This window comes from Boleophthalmus pectinirostris, unplaced genomic scaffold (assembly GCF_026225935.1).
Source record: "Boleophthalmus pectinirostris isolate CB_2022bp ecotype Guang Dong unplaced genomic scaffold, ASM2622593v1 HiC_scaffold_12, whole genome shotgun sequence".
Lineage (NCBI taxonomy): Eukaryota > Metazoa > Chordata > Actinopteri > Gobiiformes > Gobiidae > Boleophthalmus > Boleophthalmus pectinirostris.
In genome coordinates, this window is record NW_026571018.1 from 16526098 (window position 1) to 16540845 (window position 14748).

At 37.8% G+C, this 14748-nt stretch overlaps 1 protein-coding gene across 1 annotated transcript; it reads left to right on the plus strand.

Annotated features, from left to right (window-relative positions):
* The first annotated feature begins 1908 nt into the window (after positions 1 to 1908).
* Positions 1909 to 9407, plus strand: LOC110169065 (vacuolar protein sorting-associated protein 26B-like). Its single transcript, XM_020934569.2, has 6 exons — positions 1909 to 2270; positions 3227 to 3383; positions 3825 to 3989; positions 4551 to 4726; positions 5270 to 5412; positions 6213 to 9407. The coding sequence occupies exons 1-6, from the start codon at positions 2048 to 2050 to the stop codon at positions 6345 to 6347; spliced, it is 999 nt and encodes a 332-aa protein (XP_020790228.1). The 5' UTR covers positions 1909 to 2047; the 3' UTR covers positions 6348 to 9407.
* The last annotated feature ends 5341 nt before the right edge of the window (positions 9408 to 14748 follow it).

Sequence of the window (14748 nt, forward strand, 5' to 3'; positions counted from 1 at the left end):
ATCGGGGAAACGGTCTCAGATTATTATGAGGGAAATGTTTGTAATTTAACACTCATTAAATTTACCGTCACAGCACAAGGTTTAAATGGCTGACTCATTATAGCTGCTGCTGCTGCCCTTTTAAGCCTGCATTGTGTTACACGCCTGTCTGTCTGTGAGAAGCACATGAAGGAAGTTAAAGAAGGTGAAACACTCAGGTAATGAAACCACTTTATAATAATTACACTTTAATAAAGCATGAACATAAACTTAATGATTCAGTAATGAGCAGTTTGTTCCTGTTTTTTTTTAAGGGTAATTAAGGTGTAGATCGTTAAGTGCTTCTCAAACGAATGTCTGGGTGGTCATCTAAACAACTGACTGGACTCACAGCACAGATGAAGTGTACAGGAAGGGCCAGAGCAGCCCTACCTCCTGTGGAGAATGAAGGGGCCACACCTGAGGACCTCCCATGACTCTGGGGTGTCAGATTTGTGGTGTGGTCTGGAGCAGCAGCATCACAGAGAGGGAGAGGAAGAAGCTGGAAGAAGAAGTCCAGCACTGTCCTGGACTGTTCTCTGACTCAGTGCAGGAGGTGGGAAACAGGAGGGTCCTGGGATCCTTTGGACTCATCTACGGTGGAGAATGAATGCCGCTCTCTGGAGGATACCTTGTCTGCTCTGAAGAGCAGCCTCAGTGACAGACTGATCCACTTGCTGTGTGAAGGAAAGGTTCTGCTGCTTTATTCCTGATGCTGTCAGACTGTACAGTGAACACGGCTAACACTGCCAGCCCTGTACATGTGTCATTCACCTGATGTAATCACATAATACTGTACCAGTGTGAATCCTCACTGGTACAATTCACTGAAATCACTTTAACGTTCTTTATTCTGTCCATGCTGCACTGTAGTCTTTATGTTTATTTTAAAGTAATTTAATTTATCTTGATTCTATGTGCTGATTCTCCCGGTGCTCCTGTTGTGGTACATATAAAGGTTCATTTTATCACATTTTTATTTTTGTATTGGGATTTGTGGCACTATTATGGAGCACATGATGAGTCTTGTCATCTGCGACACAAGTCCATCTCCAAACAGAAGCTTGTCTGAGCCTGCCTAAAGTGACGAGTAGTAAAACAGATGGGTGACAATCTTATTGGACAGACGGATGAAGCCTGTTTAGAAAATATCACAGAACTGTGAGATGAACTGACAGTCACAGGCACAGCTGCTTTGTGTGACATTCTCATCACGTGGTTATAAGGCCATTAGGACAATAGGACAATCCCAACATCTCGTCTTTAGAGAGGATTAAAAAAACAAAAAACAAAACAATCATAAACTTTTCTTATCGCAATCAGAGACAGAGATGCCCCAGATAAATCTACATGCATTTGAAATCATCTAAAAACCAGTCTAAAACAAAAGGATTTTGAGTGAACTATTTTAAAATGCTTCATAATGAGATAGCCCCAAGAGGAATTAGGAGATTAAACTGAAGAAACAATAAGAATGAAAACACATAAATAAACAAACAAACGAAGAAATAGATACCTTGCTTTAAATCCATATGCTGCAGTGGTTACGCAGTTCCCTCTTGTGGTCAAAAACTGAAATCACATGACAACGTTTAAGAACTTCATTTTTAATATTATAATTTAGACAGGCCCCAAAGAACATAAAATTATATTAAAGAGATGCAATTTGATAAATGTGGATACCATATGCCTTTCTGTAAATAAGTGGGTCCAAGAGGTGCAGAAAACTTAGGTTACAAGCACAGGCCTATATATTAGACATATTGTAAATTGAACAAAATATAACAGCTTGTGTAGTTAACATTTACCCTTTAGTTTTAAGAAATGCAGGAAAAATGTTCTTGAAGTAGGATGGAGATCATGCTTTTGATTCACATGACTTCTCACGCATGCGCAGTCACCTTGCTCAACATAGTCTGGGAAGCTGTGTGCACCGCGATCATCAGACTCTATTTGGGAAGATTTATTTTTGTAAACTGTGCATTTTCAAGAGGAGAATACTTACATAAGGTCTGACTGAGTTGTCGCTATGAGTTTCTTTGGTTTTGGTCAGAGTGCGGACATCGACATAGTTCTGAATGACGCCGAAACCAGAAAGAAAGCTGAGCACAAGACCGAAGACGGCAGGAAGGACAAATATTTTCTCTTTTACGACGGCGAAACTGTGTCCGGCAAAGTCAACGTGAACCTCAAATACCCGGGCAAAAGACTGGAACACAATGGCATCAAGATAGAGTTTGTCGGGCAGATTGGTAAGCGACACGGGCCTGCATTTCCACACTAGCCGCTTGCTGTGCACTTAGCCCCCGCCAAGAGGAACCCCGAGCACCGCCAAACTCCGACGCATTGCAAAAGAGGAACTAAATATATTTTATCTAACTGCACACTATTGCGTTCACAGCAGCTTTACCTTAATAGCGTCTTTATATGTACTTTGGGATACTTGTAGTGAATGCTTTGATGGTAACAAGTGTCAGTAGGAAGTGTCAGATCCCGTGACAAACCTGGTGCACGCTGGGACATCAGCTGACAGAAGAACCATTCAGACTATAACACATGTTTACACCGTAGACTGCGTAAACAAAATTATGTATACAGTTTATGGTTGTTACTACTGAACTCACATATTTCCCACAGCGCCAATATCAAGGGTCTGCGGAACTTTTGTCTGCCTGTGCACCATATGGACTCCTGTGCGCTTTAAGCCATGCTGCTGTTGCCTCGTCAAAAACAGACTTGGAGTTGTGTTTTCTGTTTGAGAGAAGAACTCATCCTAAGTAGGCAGAGTTGGTATGGCAAATATCTTTGAATGAAACAAAACACAACTCCGGGTATGTTTTAGATGATGAAATAGCATCATAACATAGATCAGAACACTGCACAATATGGGCCCTTTAATGTTTACTCAGCAAAAGTGATTTCCATATTTAATTTTTCATTTCTCACTGCTCCTGCTTTTTCATTGTGAGAGTGTAATATAGTGTTTCCCATATAATATAATATATTTATAATAATTTAAAAACAGCTTTATGTCAGGTTTAACTGTAGGATTGCATGTGTGATCCACAGCCATTATTTATTCAGTAGTCACAGTTTTCGGAAAGAGTAGTGTACATATACATACCATACATACCTTTAATCACATGAAGTTCATAGTGAAGACTTACCGTGACCTAAAGCTTTGAATGTGTTTTATTGTGTGTTGCAGAGCTGTACTACGACAGAGGAAACCATCATGAGTTTGTGTCTCTTGTGAAAGACTTGGCTCGTCCTGGAGAGCTCACCCAGTCTCAGTCTTTTGAGTTTGAGTTCACACATGTGGAGAAGCCCTATGAGTCCTACACTGGACAGAATGTGAAACTACGGTAGGTAGGGCTGGCCGATATGAAAGATGAATCACAATTATTTTCTGTTTTGTCATATGGATAAAAATGCCTTTATGTATTACTTTCTTGAGCATAAACAATACATGTTAACAATCTAAAGTTTGATTAATTGCACTGCCTAACAGTAGGTAATTGATTATATTCATTAAGTGCATGTGGTAGGTTTTCAAGTTATTACTTGATTTATTACTTGAATAGTACCTGTGATAAATGTAAATAGTTTTATGTATACGTAGTTTTAGTCAAGTAGCGGTTTGTGGAAAAAAAGTTGAAAAAAGAAAGTGCAAGATAAGTCATATACACTTGTAAAGCCCAAATGCAGTATCAACATTAAATGTATTGACAGGAGTTCAATATTGGTCAGTTATTTAATGCATAGTAAATAACAGGAAATAATTTTCTATATGCTTCTCTCCATAGGTATTTTCTGAGGGCGACCGTGAGCCGGAGACTCAATGACATTAGCAAAGAACTGGACATTGTCGTTCACACACTCAGCACTTATCCTGAACTCAATTCCTCTATCAAGATGGAAGTAGGAATCGAAGACTGCTTGCATATAGAGTTTGAGTACAACAAATCCAAGTATGGTTTAATTTCACCTTTATCCATGCATTTAAAAGTACGGTATGTAGCCTGTGCTCTTACTGAACTCAATGTTTTCAGTGTCTTAACATGCGTGTAGAGGACACAGTTTTTCTCATTCTCAGTATATCGACAGGCCAAAGCTCAGAATCTTCAGAATTCACTCACTGAGCTGTAGAGGCTGCACTAGCACTGATTAAGGATTGACTGAAGGTGTTGGAGTTTTGGTAGTAAGGATTAGAATCAGAGAGAGGCATTTTGGGTTTAAATAAACTGGGTTAAGTCATAGGAACCAACAACCCAAATGAGAGACTCGTGTGAGACTCATTGTGCTTTCTCACTGGATAATCGTCTGAGAACCAAAACACAGAATAATACCATAAACAACATCAGTATCACTACTGTTTTTGCCAGGTAAAGCTATTGTTGATTTAAACATTTACCCCGTGTCTGGATAAAAAAATAATATTTGTGAAATTTACAATGAGAACTCTACATACCGCACTTTTTAAACTGTATTTTGTATTTGTGATACTGATGAATCCTGTTGTTCTTTTGCAGGTATCACTTAAAAGATGTGATAGTAGGAAAGATTTATTTTCTGCTGGTTAGAATTAAGATTAAGCACATGGAAATAGACATCATTAAACGGGAAACTACTGGCACGGGTCCAAATGTCTACCACGAGAACGACACTATCGCCAAATATGAAATAATGGACGGAGCACCTGTCAGAGGTAAGAATAAAGGAGCCTTTTAGACTCTGCAGACTGCTGCTATAGGGTATTTATCATTGTTTAGCAGCAAACCAGGCTACATGTTGGACATACCATTTATTCTTAAGTAAAGGTTCCAAATTTTAAAACTCATTGCTCTATAGTAATGCAAAAATGTTTTCCCAAAATTTGTTTTTTGCTACGGACTTCTCACCATGGAAACATTGTTTTGCCTGGAAAGTTCAACTGTATGGCAGTAAATGTGTCTGTATTGCATTAATTTAACTAAAAACATCCATTCTCACTGTGAATGGGATTGCCTCTCCACAGATCTTACCTGTAGCTTGGAGCTGATTTCATCAACTTGTCTCCACACAGATAGATAGGTTTATTGCCATATTATTGAACATTTTTGGCAGAGCAGCATCTCTGTGGGGACAAGAAGATGGCAGACCCTGCACCTGAAAAGTTACATAGTGCACCTTTTAATATTTGTGCTATAAATAGAAGAGTATTTTCTAGTATTTTCTTTTTTCTAATAAAATGTTTTTTGTCGTCCTCCAGGAGAGTCCATCCCCATCAGATTGTTCCTGGCAGGGTACGAGCTGACTCCCACCATGAGGGACATAAACAAGAAATTCTCTGTGCGCTACTACCTCAACCTGGTCCTTATAGATGAGGAGGAGAGGCGCTACTTTAAACAACAGGTATTGTGATATTGATATTGTGCTTTTTCAGGTAGTTAGTATTAATCCATAACATATTTTACTTTTAATATTTCTATTACTCTATGATTTAACACTACCTAAATGTAGAAATTGGTCTTTTGTCACTGTAGCAAGCAGTACATTTTCATTTACTTAGTTTATTGTTGAAACAAACCTATGTAACTTTTTTTATAATTAAAAGTAAGTACAGAGATGCAGGCAGGAATAGGGTCTAGGTGAAAACCGTAGACTGTATATATAAGTGGACGTAACAAATCCTCTAGGTTTCACGTCGCAAATAGGAAGTGTGCATGGTGGTGCTTCCGGCTCCGTAGACTCTGTGTCCAATTGACTTTACACTGAAAAATTGTCACCTCTTTCTATATCTATATGCTGCTGTGAGGCTTATCATTTTAGTCTTAAAATGTTCATATTAACCATTTCTACATTATTCTGGTGTTTTATTTTGCTTTTTGGCTGTAAATGAATTCATATTCCGTCAATTTGCCCCATAGCTGCAAGCATTGTGAGCTTCATGTGACCGGAGCTGAATGTTATGAGTGACATCACTCTTAGTCTACTTCTTATAGTCTACTTCTTTATACAGTCTATGGTGAACAGATATTTCAGCGCTCTCAGGCTTCATATGCAGAACATTACTCAAACATGCAGTAAAATACAATTTTGAGTAAGCTAAGTAAACTATTGGAACATGGATAAAAGCTCATAAAGGTTTATGTCCTCTTAAATGAATATATCTGGTTGTCAACTTCATCTGAAATGCCTGTTTGTCTTTGCAGGAGATTACTCTGTGGAGAAAAGGGGACATTGTCAGAAAGAGCATGTCCCATCAAGCAGCAATCGCCTCCCAGAGATTTGAAGGATCGTCCAATCCAGAGAAGTCTCCCACACAAGACAGTGAAGAGAACAGCTAAACACCGCTCCATCCACCCGTGTGTGTCTGTGTCTGTGTGTTAGCATGTGTGTATGAGTGACTGACTGCCTACTGAATGTAAGGATGTGTGCATGTTGGAAATGCAGCAGAATTTGAGGTGAAACACACTGTCTATGTGTGTCAGGGAACAAAATATATTATCCCACTGAGTTTGTCAGACTGATCTCAACAGGCACAATTACAGTAACTTTTATGTAGGCCTGTCACGGTAACTGTGATTATATATTGCTTTGGAAACTATAGATATAGATATAGATATATATATAGATTATATTGAAACTATCCTATCCTATGCCACTGACACAATAACCCTAAAGCAGGATTAAATAATATTGAAAAACATGGGCTGCAATAAATAAATGAGGCACTCTAGTAGTTATATCTATAATGAGTCAGAGAAGCTATATATATATTCAACTCTCTATAACTAAGTCTTATTGTAGTACTGAAAAAAAAAGAAAAAAAAAGTCCCATGAGTACAAAGAAAAGGTTCCCATAGTATTATCATGACAGGCCTACAGTCATGTTTCAGAATTTCTTCCAGAGGTCATTACATTAAACTAACTACTTTTTTAATGTCATAATGCAATTATGTAATGATTAAATAGTTTAGGGTCCATTTTTACATGTTATTTTGACTCAAGTGTAGCTCTGTGCATTAACTGTATCAGATACAGTTTGCCTTAGGGTGAAATGGATCATAGATTACTTAAAATTCACTGCCATGCACTTGCTAACAAACATGTCTTTCTAGTTTCACAGCTTTGAATTCTTTAAAGGTGCACTGTAACTTTTATGGAAGAGTGCCCGCCACCTGCTTGATTCCATGTAAATGTTAATGTGTTTCCTGAAATGTTCTACAGTATGGCATTTAATTTAATTTTCATTGAGACAAGCAGGCTGCATCGCCAAAGGAGTTACATGTCCCTAGTGGGCCCTAGTTTTGAGAAATAAAAACTCCGATAATTGAATAAATGCAGGATATATTTGTTCAGTGCCATATTGTGGAATATCCCAAGCAAAGCAATAACATCTCCATGGAGAAGAGCAGATGGGGAACCCTCCACCAGAAAAGTTACATAGTGCACCAGTGCAAGCAAAAGGACAAAAATATTTTTCATACATTCCAGTGCGTTTTCCAAGTACTAGCTTTTAACAGAATCCACTTAAACAGCTGTGGTGCGTTGGATAGTAGACGTTAGAGGATAATGGATTTCTTAACACAGGAGGCTGCTGCTGTTGCTGCTGCTGCTGCTGCTGCTAAAAAGAAAGTGGCACTTGTGAATGCTGTGAGATTCGTGATAGCTTCCAAGCACACTTATTTGCACTATACTCCATTTTAGCCCTCCTCTACCTGCTCTGTGCAACACCTATGACAAATCTGTCCTGTACTTACAGTATTACATATACTTTATGTAACTTAAGCCCACACATGCTGATCAATGGACTGCTGGTTGCACTTCCACTGACTGTAGTAGGATCAGTAGCATTGTGCCTAAAAGGGTTTCTTGCCAAAATATTCAGTGCTATAAACAGACGTCGCCAGTTTAGCCTTTAGCTCTAATCTTAGCTTGTGAGCCTTTTAGAACTGTTAAAAAAAGTAACTTCTCCATGGTAACACTTAATAACTACATCTTAATTTGCATTAATAAAGCATGAATAAAGACTTGATTCATAAGGAAAACCTCTTAATTAAGTAGTTACTAAGACTAAATCATTCTTAAAGGGCCCATATTACGCAATTTTCTGATTTATGTTGTTTCATTGTCAAAAACATAGCCAGAGTTGTGTTTAGGTTCATTCACACATGTTAAATACACAAACCCTGAATATTCAGGCAGAGTTCTTCTCTCAAACTGTAAACACTGTTCCACACTGTGATCGTCATGTGGTAATAAAGGAAGTGCTCCACTGTGTTTGTCTGAAGTCTGAAGACCTTCACTAGAACCATTTGGATCATTTTAGACCAGGGATTGCCAATCTCTACTGAATAAAAGGTAAAAAAGTTGCTGTTATCTTGAAAACTGCAGCTTCATGACATCACGAGGTGGAACAGAGCATTTTGAGCTTTGAAGCTTTGTGTAGGCAGCCTAATAATAAAGGATTACCTAAACGTGTGAATGAAACAAAACACAGCTCTGGGTATGTTTTTGAGGAGGTAACAGCACGACATAGCGCTCACAAGAATTAATTTTGTGTAATATTGGACGTTCCGTATGTATTTTTTCATTTTAATTAAGGTGTAGTTATTGTAAAGTGATACCGAATGTACTGTATAACTGAAGCAGCAACTTCAGACAACATATAAACACCACTGCTTTCTCTCTTCTCACTTAAATAATTTCAAAATTTTGAATGCACTTAAAACTTACCCCACCTTTCTGGCTTGATTTTAAAGCACCCATTGCCTAAGTTTGCGACCCTTTTGTGGAAAGGCTTATGATGTGCGAAAGTAAAAAAGTAAATCACTGTGTAAGACATTTTGTATTTTATAATTTTGCTATTTCTTCATTTGGGTAACTGCTGTTTCGATGACTGCAAGTCTCTTTAACACACCAGCTCTGTGACCATTTAGAAAAACTGTTTTACTTTCAGTTGATCCAGAAAAGAGAATTGAATTTGGAAACCTCCCTCCATCAAGTCGACAAGTTCATTTGCAGTAACATTAACATACAAGATTGCTTCCTTATTTTAGCAGTTAATGCACTAATACAATCCCATTAATGAAATCCACAAAATGTTCTCTGCTCCTTTACGTGGCTATGCTGTTCATTTTGTCAATAGTGGTACAGATATAGTAGCTAAACTAATTGACTTTGTATTAAAACATCTAACAGATTTTATGTGTACAGTAAATGCACAATGTAAATTCAAGCCTTTTGTTTGTGTCCATGTTTATTATCTCTATAAATGTTGAATCATTTTATATTCTGTTTTATTTTGAATTAAAAGGGAGTTAACCAGTGAGCTACACCGCCTACTCTGTTTCTGTTATTGGTATCTGAATGAAAAACTAAAAATTAAAGAGTTTTTCTGGTCATCCTCTTTCCAGTCATTTCATTTCCTTTAATCAGTTGTAGAAAGTGAAACAGATTAAAGGGGATAATACTCCCTACAACTGTACAACAACTCACCCTTATGTAACAGATAATACTCCGTACAACAATATTAGGCTATCTTCTGATCTATGTTATGTTTCTTCATCACAAACATACCAGAAGTTGTGTTTTGCTTCTTCCACAGATGTTTATCACACAAATCTTGCATATTTAGGTTTTGTGCTCTCAAACTAAAAACACTCCACCTTGTTCCACTTTGTGATGTCATGTGGTAATACAGGAAGTGTTTTTAAACTCCATACACCTTCACTAGAATTTTGATAATTTCAGCCCTGGAATTGCCAATCTCATTTGAACAAAGGGTAAAAGGTAGCTGTTAAAACTACCACTACATGACATCAGAAGGTGGACACAACTCCAGGTATGTTTTTCGAGGAGATAACACCATTATATCATGGCTTAAAGCTCAGATGAGTCAATTTTGTGTAATAAGACCATTAAAGAATTTGTAGGCATCTGTATTTTTTGCTCCTATATCTGTACTTCTACTTCTTCCAACACCGCTTTAGTCATAACTGCTTGCAAAAACAAGGATGCATGCATTTAATGTCTGTGTAATCCCTTAGTCGCCCATGTGTGTTACAAAAAAAGCTATATGCCTTTAATGTCCACTTGGGGGCGCATACAGCCTAAATGAAATACAAAGGAGAACGTGAACTGCTTGTACTCCAGTAAGCTTTTTGGATTTTAATGTGTTAAAAAACTAAAAGTTAATTGCCAATATGAAGGATTTTCTTTTTTCTTCTTCTTCTTCATCTTCTTCTTGACATCCTTTGCTCTTTAACCTCCATATATAAGGTGAAAACCTAGAAATTATGATAAGTTATTGAGTGTGATGAGGCACGGAAGAACACAGCCTCAAATTTAAACTCATAGATAATAACTGCAACAACTTCATACGATATTTAGTTTTTGTATCAACCACAACAACAATAACTGCAAAAAAAAAATCGTAATGTCTGTAGACCAAAATGGAAAAAAGTAAATAAATAATTCTCACTTTTAAAATTCCTGTGTCAATGAAAAAGTGGGACATTCTGTAAATAAATGGAGCAAGGGGCAGGGGGCTGATAGTGCAGGTTAGCCAAAAGAGGGACAGCTGGACACTCTCCCTACAGTGATAGAAAACTATAGTACAATGCTACACCCTGAGGCAAATAGGCTCTTATGAAGTGTATAAAAGCAAACACTGCAGTTTCAAATATTTTACCATGACACTGGAATGATCCTCATGTGGTATTTTGGCGTGGAGATGGCCACAATATAATTACATTGGCTTTTTGCAACAGATAAAGGTCCTTTATTACGCAAAAATGACTGCTGAGCCATGTTAGAAAACTTATTTGGAGTTGTTTTATTTCAGTCACACATGTTTGTCACACATGTTTATCATAAGTCTGTCTACATTTCCAAAATCCTCTGTTCCACCTTGTGATTTCATGAAGCAGTAAGTAAACAGCTACTATTTACCTTTTGTTCAGTAAAGCTTGGATATTCCAGGACTGAAATGATTCAAATGATTTTAGGGAAGGTGTGTGGAATTTAAAAACACAGTGGAGCACTTTCTGTACATGACATCACAAGGTGGAACAGAGTGTTTTATGTTTGAGAGAAGGACTTTTGTGTGTTAAACATGAGCGAATGAAACAAAACCCAACTCCGGGTGTATTTGTGATGAAGAAACAACATTATAACAGATCAGAATATAGCATATTATGGGCCCTTAAAGACTGGATGATAACTGCAGATTCTGAGTGCATTTTTATTGTATTTGTGTTGCTGCTTCTTGAGTTTTAAATCCCAGGACAGCTATGTTCTGTTTGCTGGACTACATACATACATACCCATTTCTTTACAGGCCTATATGCAGATGTCACTGACCCTTCAGCATAAACACTGACCCTTCATCATAAACATTTAAACATATAATGAACATGGAAATACACCCCCATGTGGTGTATGGCATCTCAGGCATTTTGCATTAATTTAAACTATAAAGCCAGAGTTTTTCTGCAGGCGTGAGCGAGCACATGGACTAAACACTGCCAGAGACAGTAGAGTGACCTTTACAGCATCAAGTACGAAGTGCAGGGGAGAAGCGCCCACATCTCCACTGAGAATAAATTGAGGCCAAAAGGACACATTATAGCTGAATTGGTCCTTTGCAAAAAAGATTTCTGATCGAGGAAAATTTTACTCCTTGGTCCAATGCAATCTGCACTTAATAGTCCTACTTAAAGGAACCCATTATCTCCATATCGTCTCAAATCTCCTCATTGGCAATAGTTTTAGGCTCAAAGACAATGCGGACCCACATGCTATCTGTTTAAACCAAAATGATTTGATAAAGTAAAAAACTTGAAACGGCAAAATGGAAGGAAGTCACAAATGCAACTTTATAAAGCTATTATTTCTATATTTAGGCCCATAACATTATTCTTTTTTGCCTTTAGGCCAGCATAGAATTTTGACTGTATTAAATATGGCGTGAAAGCAGTTGTTAGTTATTACGTCTTTTTTAAAAACTGTGTTAAACTTTATTATTATAATGATTGTATCACTGTCTCTAGGCTATAATAAATAAATAAATAAATAAATAAATAAATAAATAAATACCATACCATACTCCATGAGATTTACAACAACTCACCTTTCTGTAACAGATAATACTCCCTACAACTGTACAACAACTCACCCTTATTTAACAGATAATACTCCCTACAACTGTACAACAACTCACCCTTATGTAACAGATAATACTCCCTACAACTGTACAACAATATTAGGCTATCTTTCTATGACTCTCTTATGTATAGCTGAGATTTTCTATTTTATTACTTAATTTTCTATTTTATTTTGACTTGAACATTTACATTTTAAAAAAACATACCTTATTTGACACCTGTCTCTTGCCATTTTTGCATTTATATTTTTTACTCTTTGTTATTATATTATATTTTGATGAGTGAGCTACTGTATCCAAAAAAATTCCCTTGCGGATCAATAAAGCTCGTCTAAGTCTAAATAAGTACATAAATAAGTACATAAATAAGCAAAATAGCCCCCCTTATAATTATGACACTTTACTCTGTGTTCTCAATATTAGTTTTACTTTTTCTTACTTGTATCTGCCCTCTTCCCTGGAGCTATCCTTGCCCCTTTATTATTTTAATTACTGTATCGTTGTTTCTATAATAAATAAATAAATAAATAAAATAAATATATAGACAGACCCAATTAGTCTGTGTTCTGAATATTACTTTTACTTTTCCTTGATTTTATTTGCCCTGTTTTTCGTCGCTGCCCTTGCCCCACTTTTCGGACATGTCGAGGTTTCCGAGCGTCCGTGAAGGCGTCAGAGAGACAGCAGAGCCGCTCGTGCTCCAGCTTCAGTCAAACCGCGGACACGAGACGAGCTCCATGTGGGAAGTTTACCGCGGATTTACAAACACGGGAATAAGGCGAAAACGAACCATTCCCTCACTATTTATCACGAAGAGTGCGGACAGTTTAGCGACCATGACGGGATGTTTATTTTTCTCTCACGGAGCGGTTAATTGAGCACTCCCTTCTCCCCTTGCGCCTCGTTTTTTCCCGGGGGAGCTCTTTCTTTTTGTTGTTTGGGGTAACGCGAAATGTAAGTGAAATAGCGTGGTGGTTTTTTTGCGTGAACGTGCGTGAAAATACGTGCAATAGTTTGTCATTGACTGGCTGGGATAGCGGCAGTGTAGGCTGGGATGAGCAGACGGTTTAATAGTGGAGAAGCGCCAGACGGAGACAGCGAAAGCTAGACTTATCCCACCACCAGCAGCGGCAGTCAGCGGCGGGACACGACCACCCCCCTGCCCCAGAGCAAACCTGCGGGGTAAGTAACGCAACACAAACTTTCTATCCACTATGTAAACCATTACTGTTGTGAGTAGTGTCTGATTACTCAAATGTGCAGGGCAACAGCTGGTGGTTTGTGGCCAGACAGTGAAATGTGCTCGTATTGTGTGTGTGTGTGTGTGTGTGTGTGCGTGTGCGTGTGTGTATTTGTGCGCAATTGAGGGGTATTGGCTTAAGAGGGACTAATGCGTCCTCTTTCAGGCATTATCAGACTGTTCACATATGGACCACACTGTGCTACTTTGCTCTGGACATTAGAAGCAAGTGTCTCTCAAATTAAACTGTAATCACTGACCTATAGTGTGTTTCAATGACGATATCTAAAATTTTCCATATTCTGATTATGTGTCTTCACCACAAACATACTGTGATGTGTGTGTGTGTTTTGTTTCATTCACATATGTTTAACACACAAACACTGCATATTTACGCTATAACAGAAAATGATGTCATGTGGTAATATAGAAGCGCTCCTTGTGTTTGTTTGTTTCACTAAAATCATTTGGATAATCACCCTTGCCAATCTCTACTGAGCAAAAGTTAAATTGTAGCTGTTAACTTGACAGCTATCTAGGGTGAACAGACATCCCTGTTTACCTGGGACAGTCCCATTTTTGAGTCCGGTGTCCCCTGTCCCAGTAGATTTATCCAAAACCATTGATTTGTCCCAGTTTTATACAAAAAATGTCCCTATTTTTGACCAATTTGATGCCTGCCAACAGTGAAGAGGCATTTTTTTTAGGTAAAACATAAACGCTGCTTAAAAATGACCAAAACACAATTAAAATGTGACTACACTGACTCACGTGTTAGTCATGAATGGGCCGAGCGCAAAACAGTTTTCCTTAATTGCTTACTTGCTTTCACAATTTTATTATAACCAATTACCAATTATTAGCAAATCTGGTCACTCTAAAACTATCACTACATGACATCACAAGGTGGAACAGAGCATTGTCAGCTTTGGAGATGTAGACAGACTAATAATAAAGGGTTACTCAAATGTGTGTGAATGAAACAAAACAGACCTGTGGGTATGTTTTTGAGGAGGTAATAACATAACATGATTAAAAACTCACGAGAGGAGATTTTGAATCATGTAGGACCTAGAGACAGTACTTACCCTGTCTGATGAAGGATCCACCACCTGCTTGTCTCCATGGAGATATTAGTTTTTGCCTAGAATGTTCCAAAATACATTTCACTTAACTATCCCAATGGAGACAAGCAGCTGGCAAAGTTACATGTCAAGTCTGTGTGGAGGCGATTTCGTACAGGACTGCATTTTTTTTCCCCAATGTATTTTAAGCAATATAAACACCTGCAACCTGCAATGCAAAATAAATAATCTTAATGCTCTACTGTGGAACATAT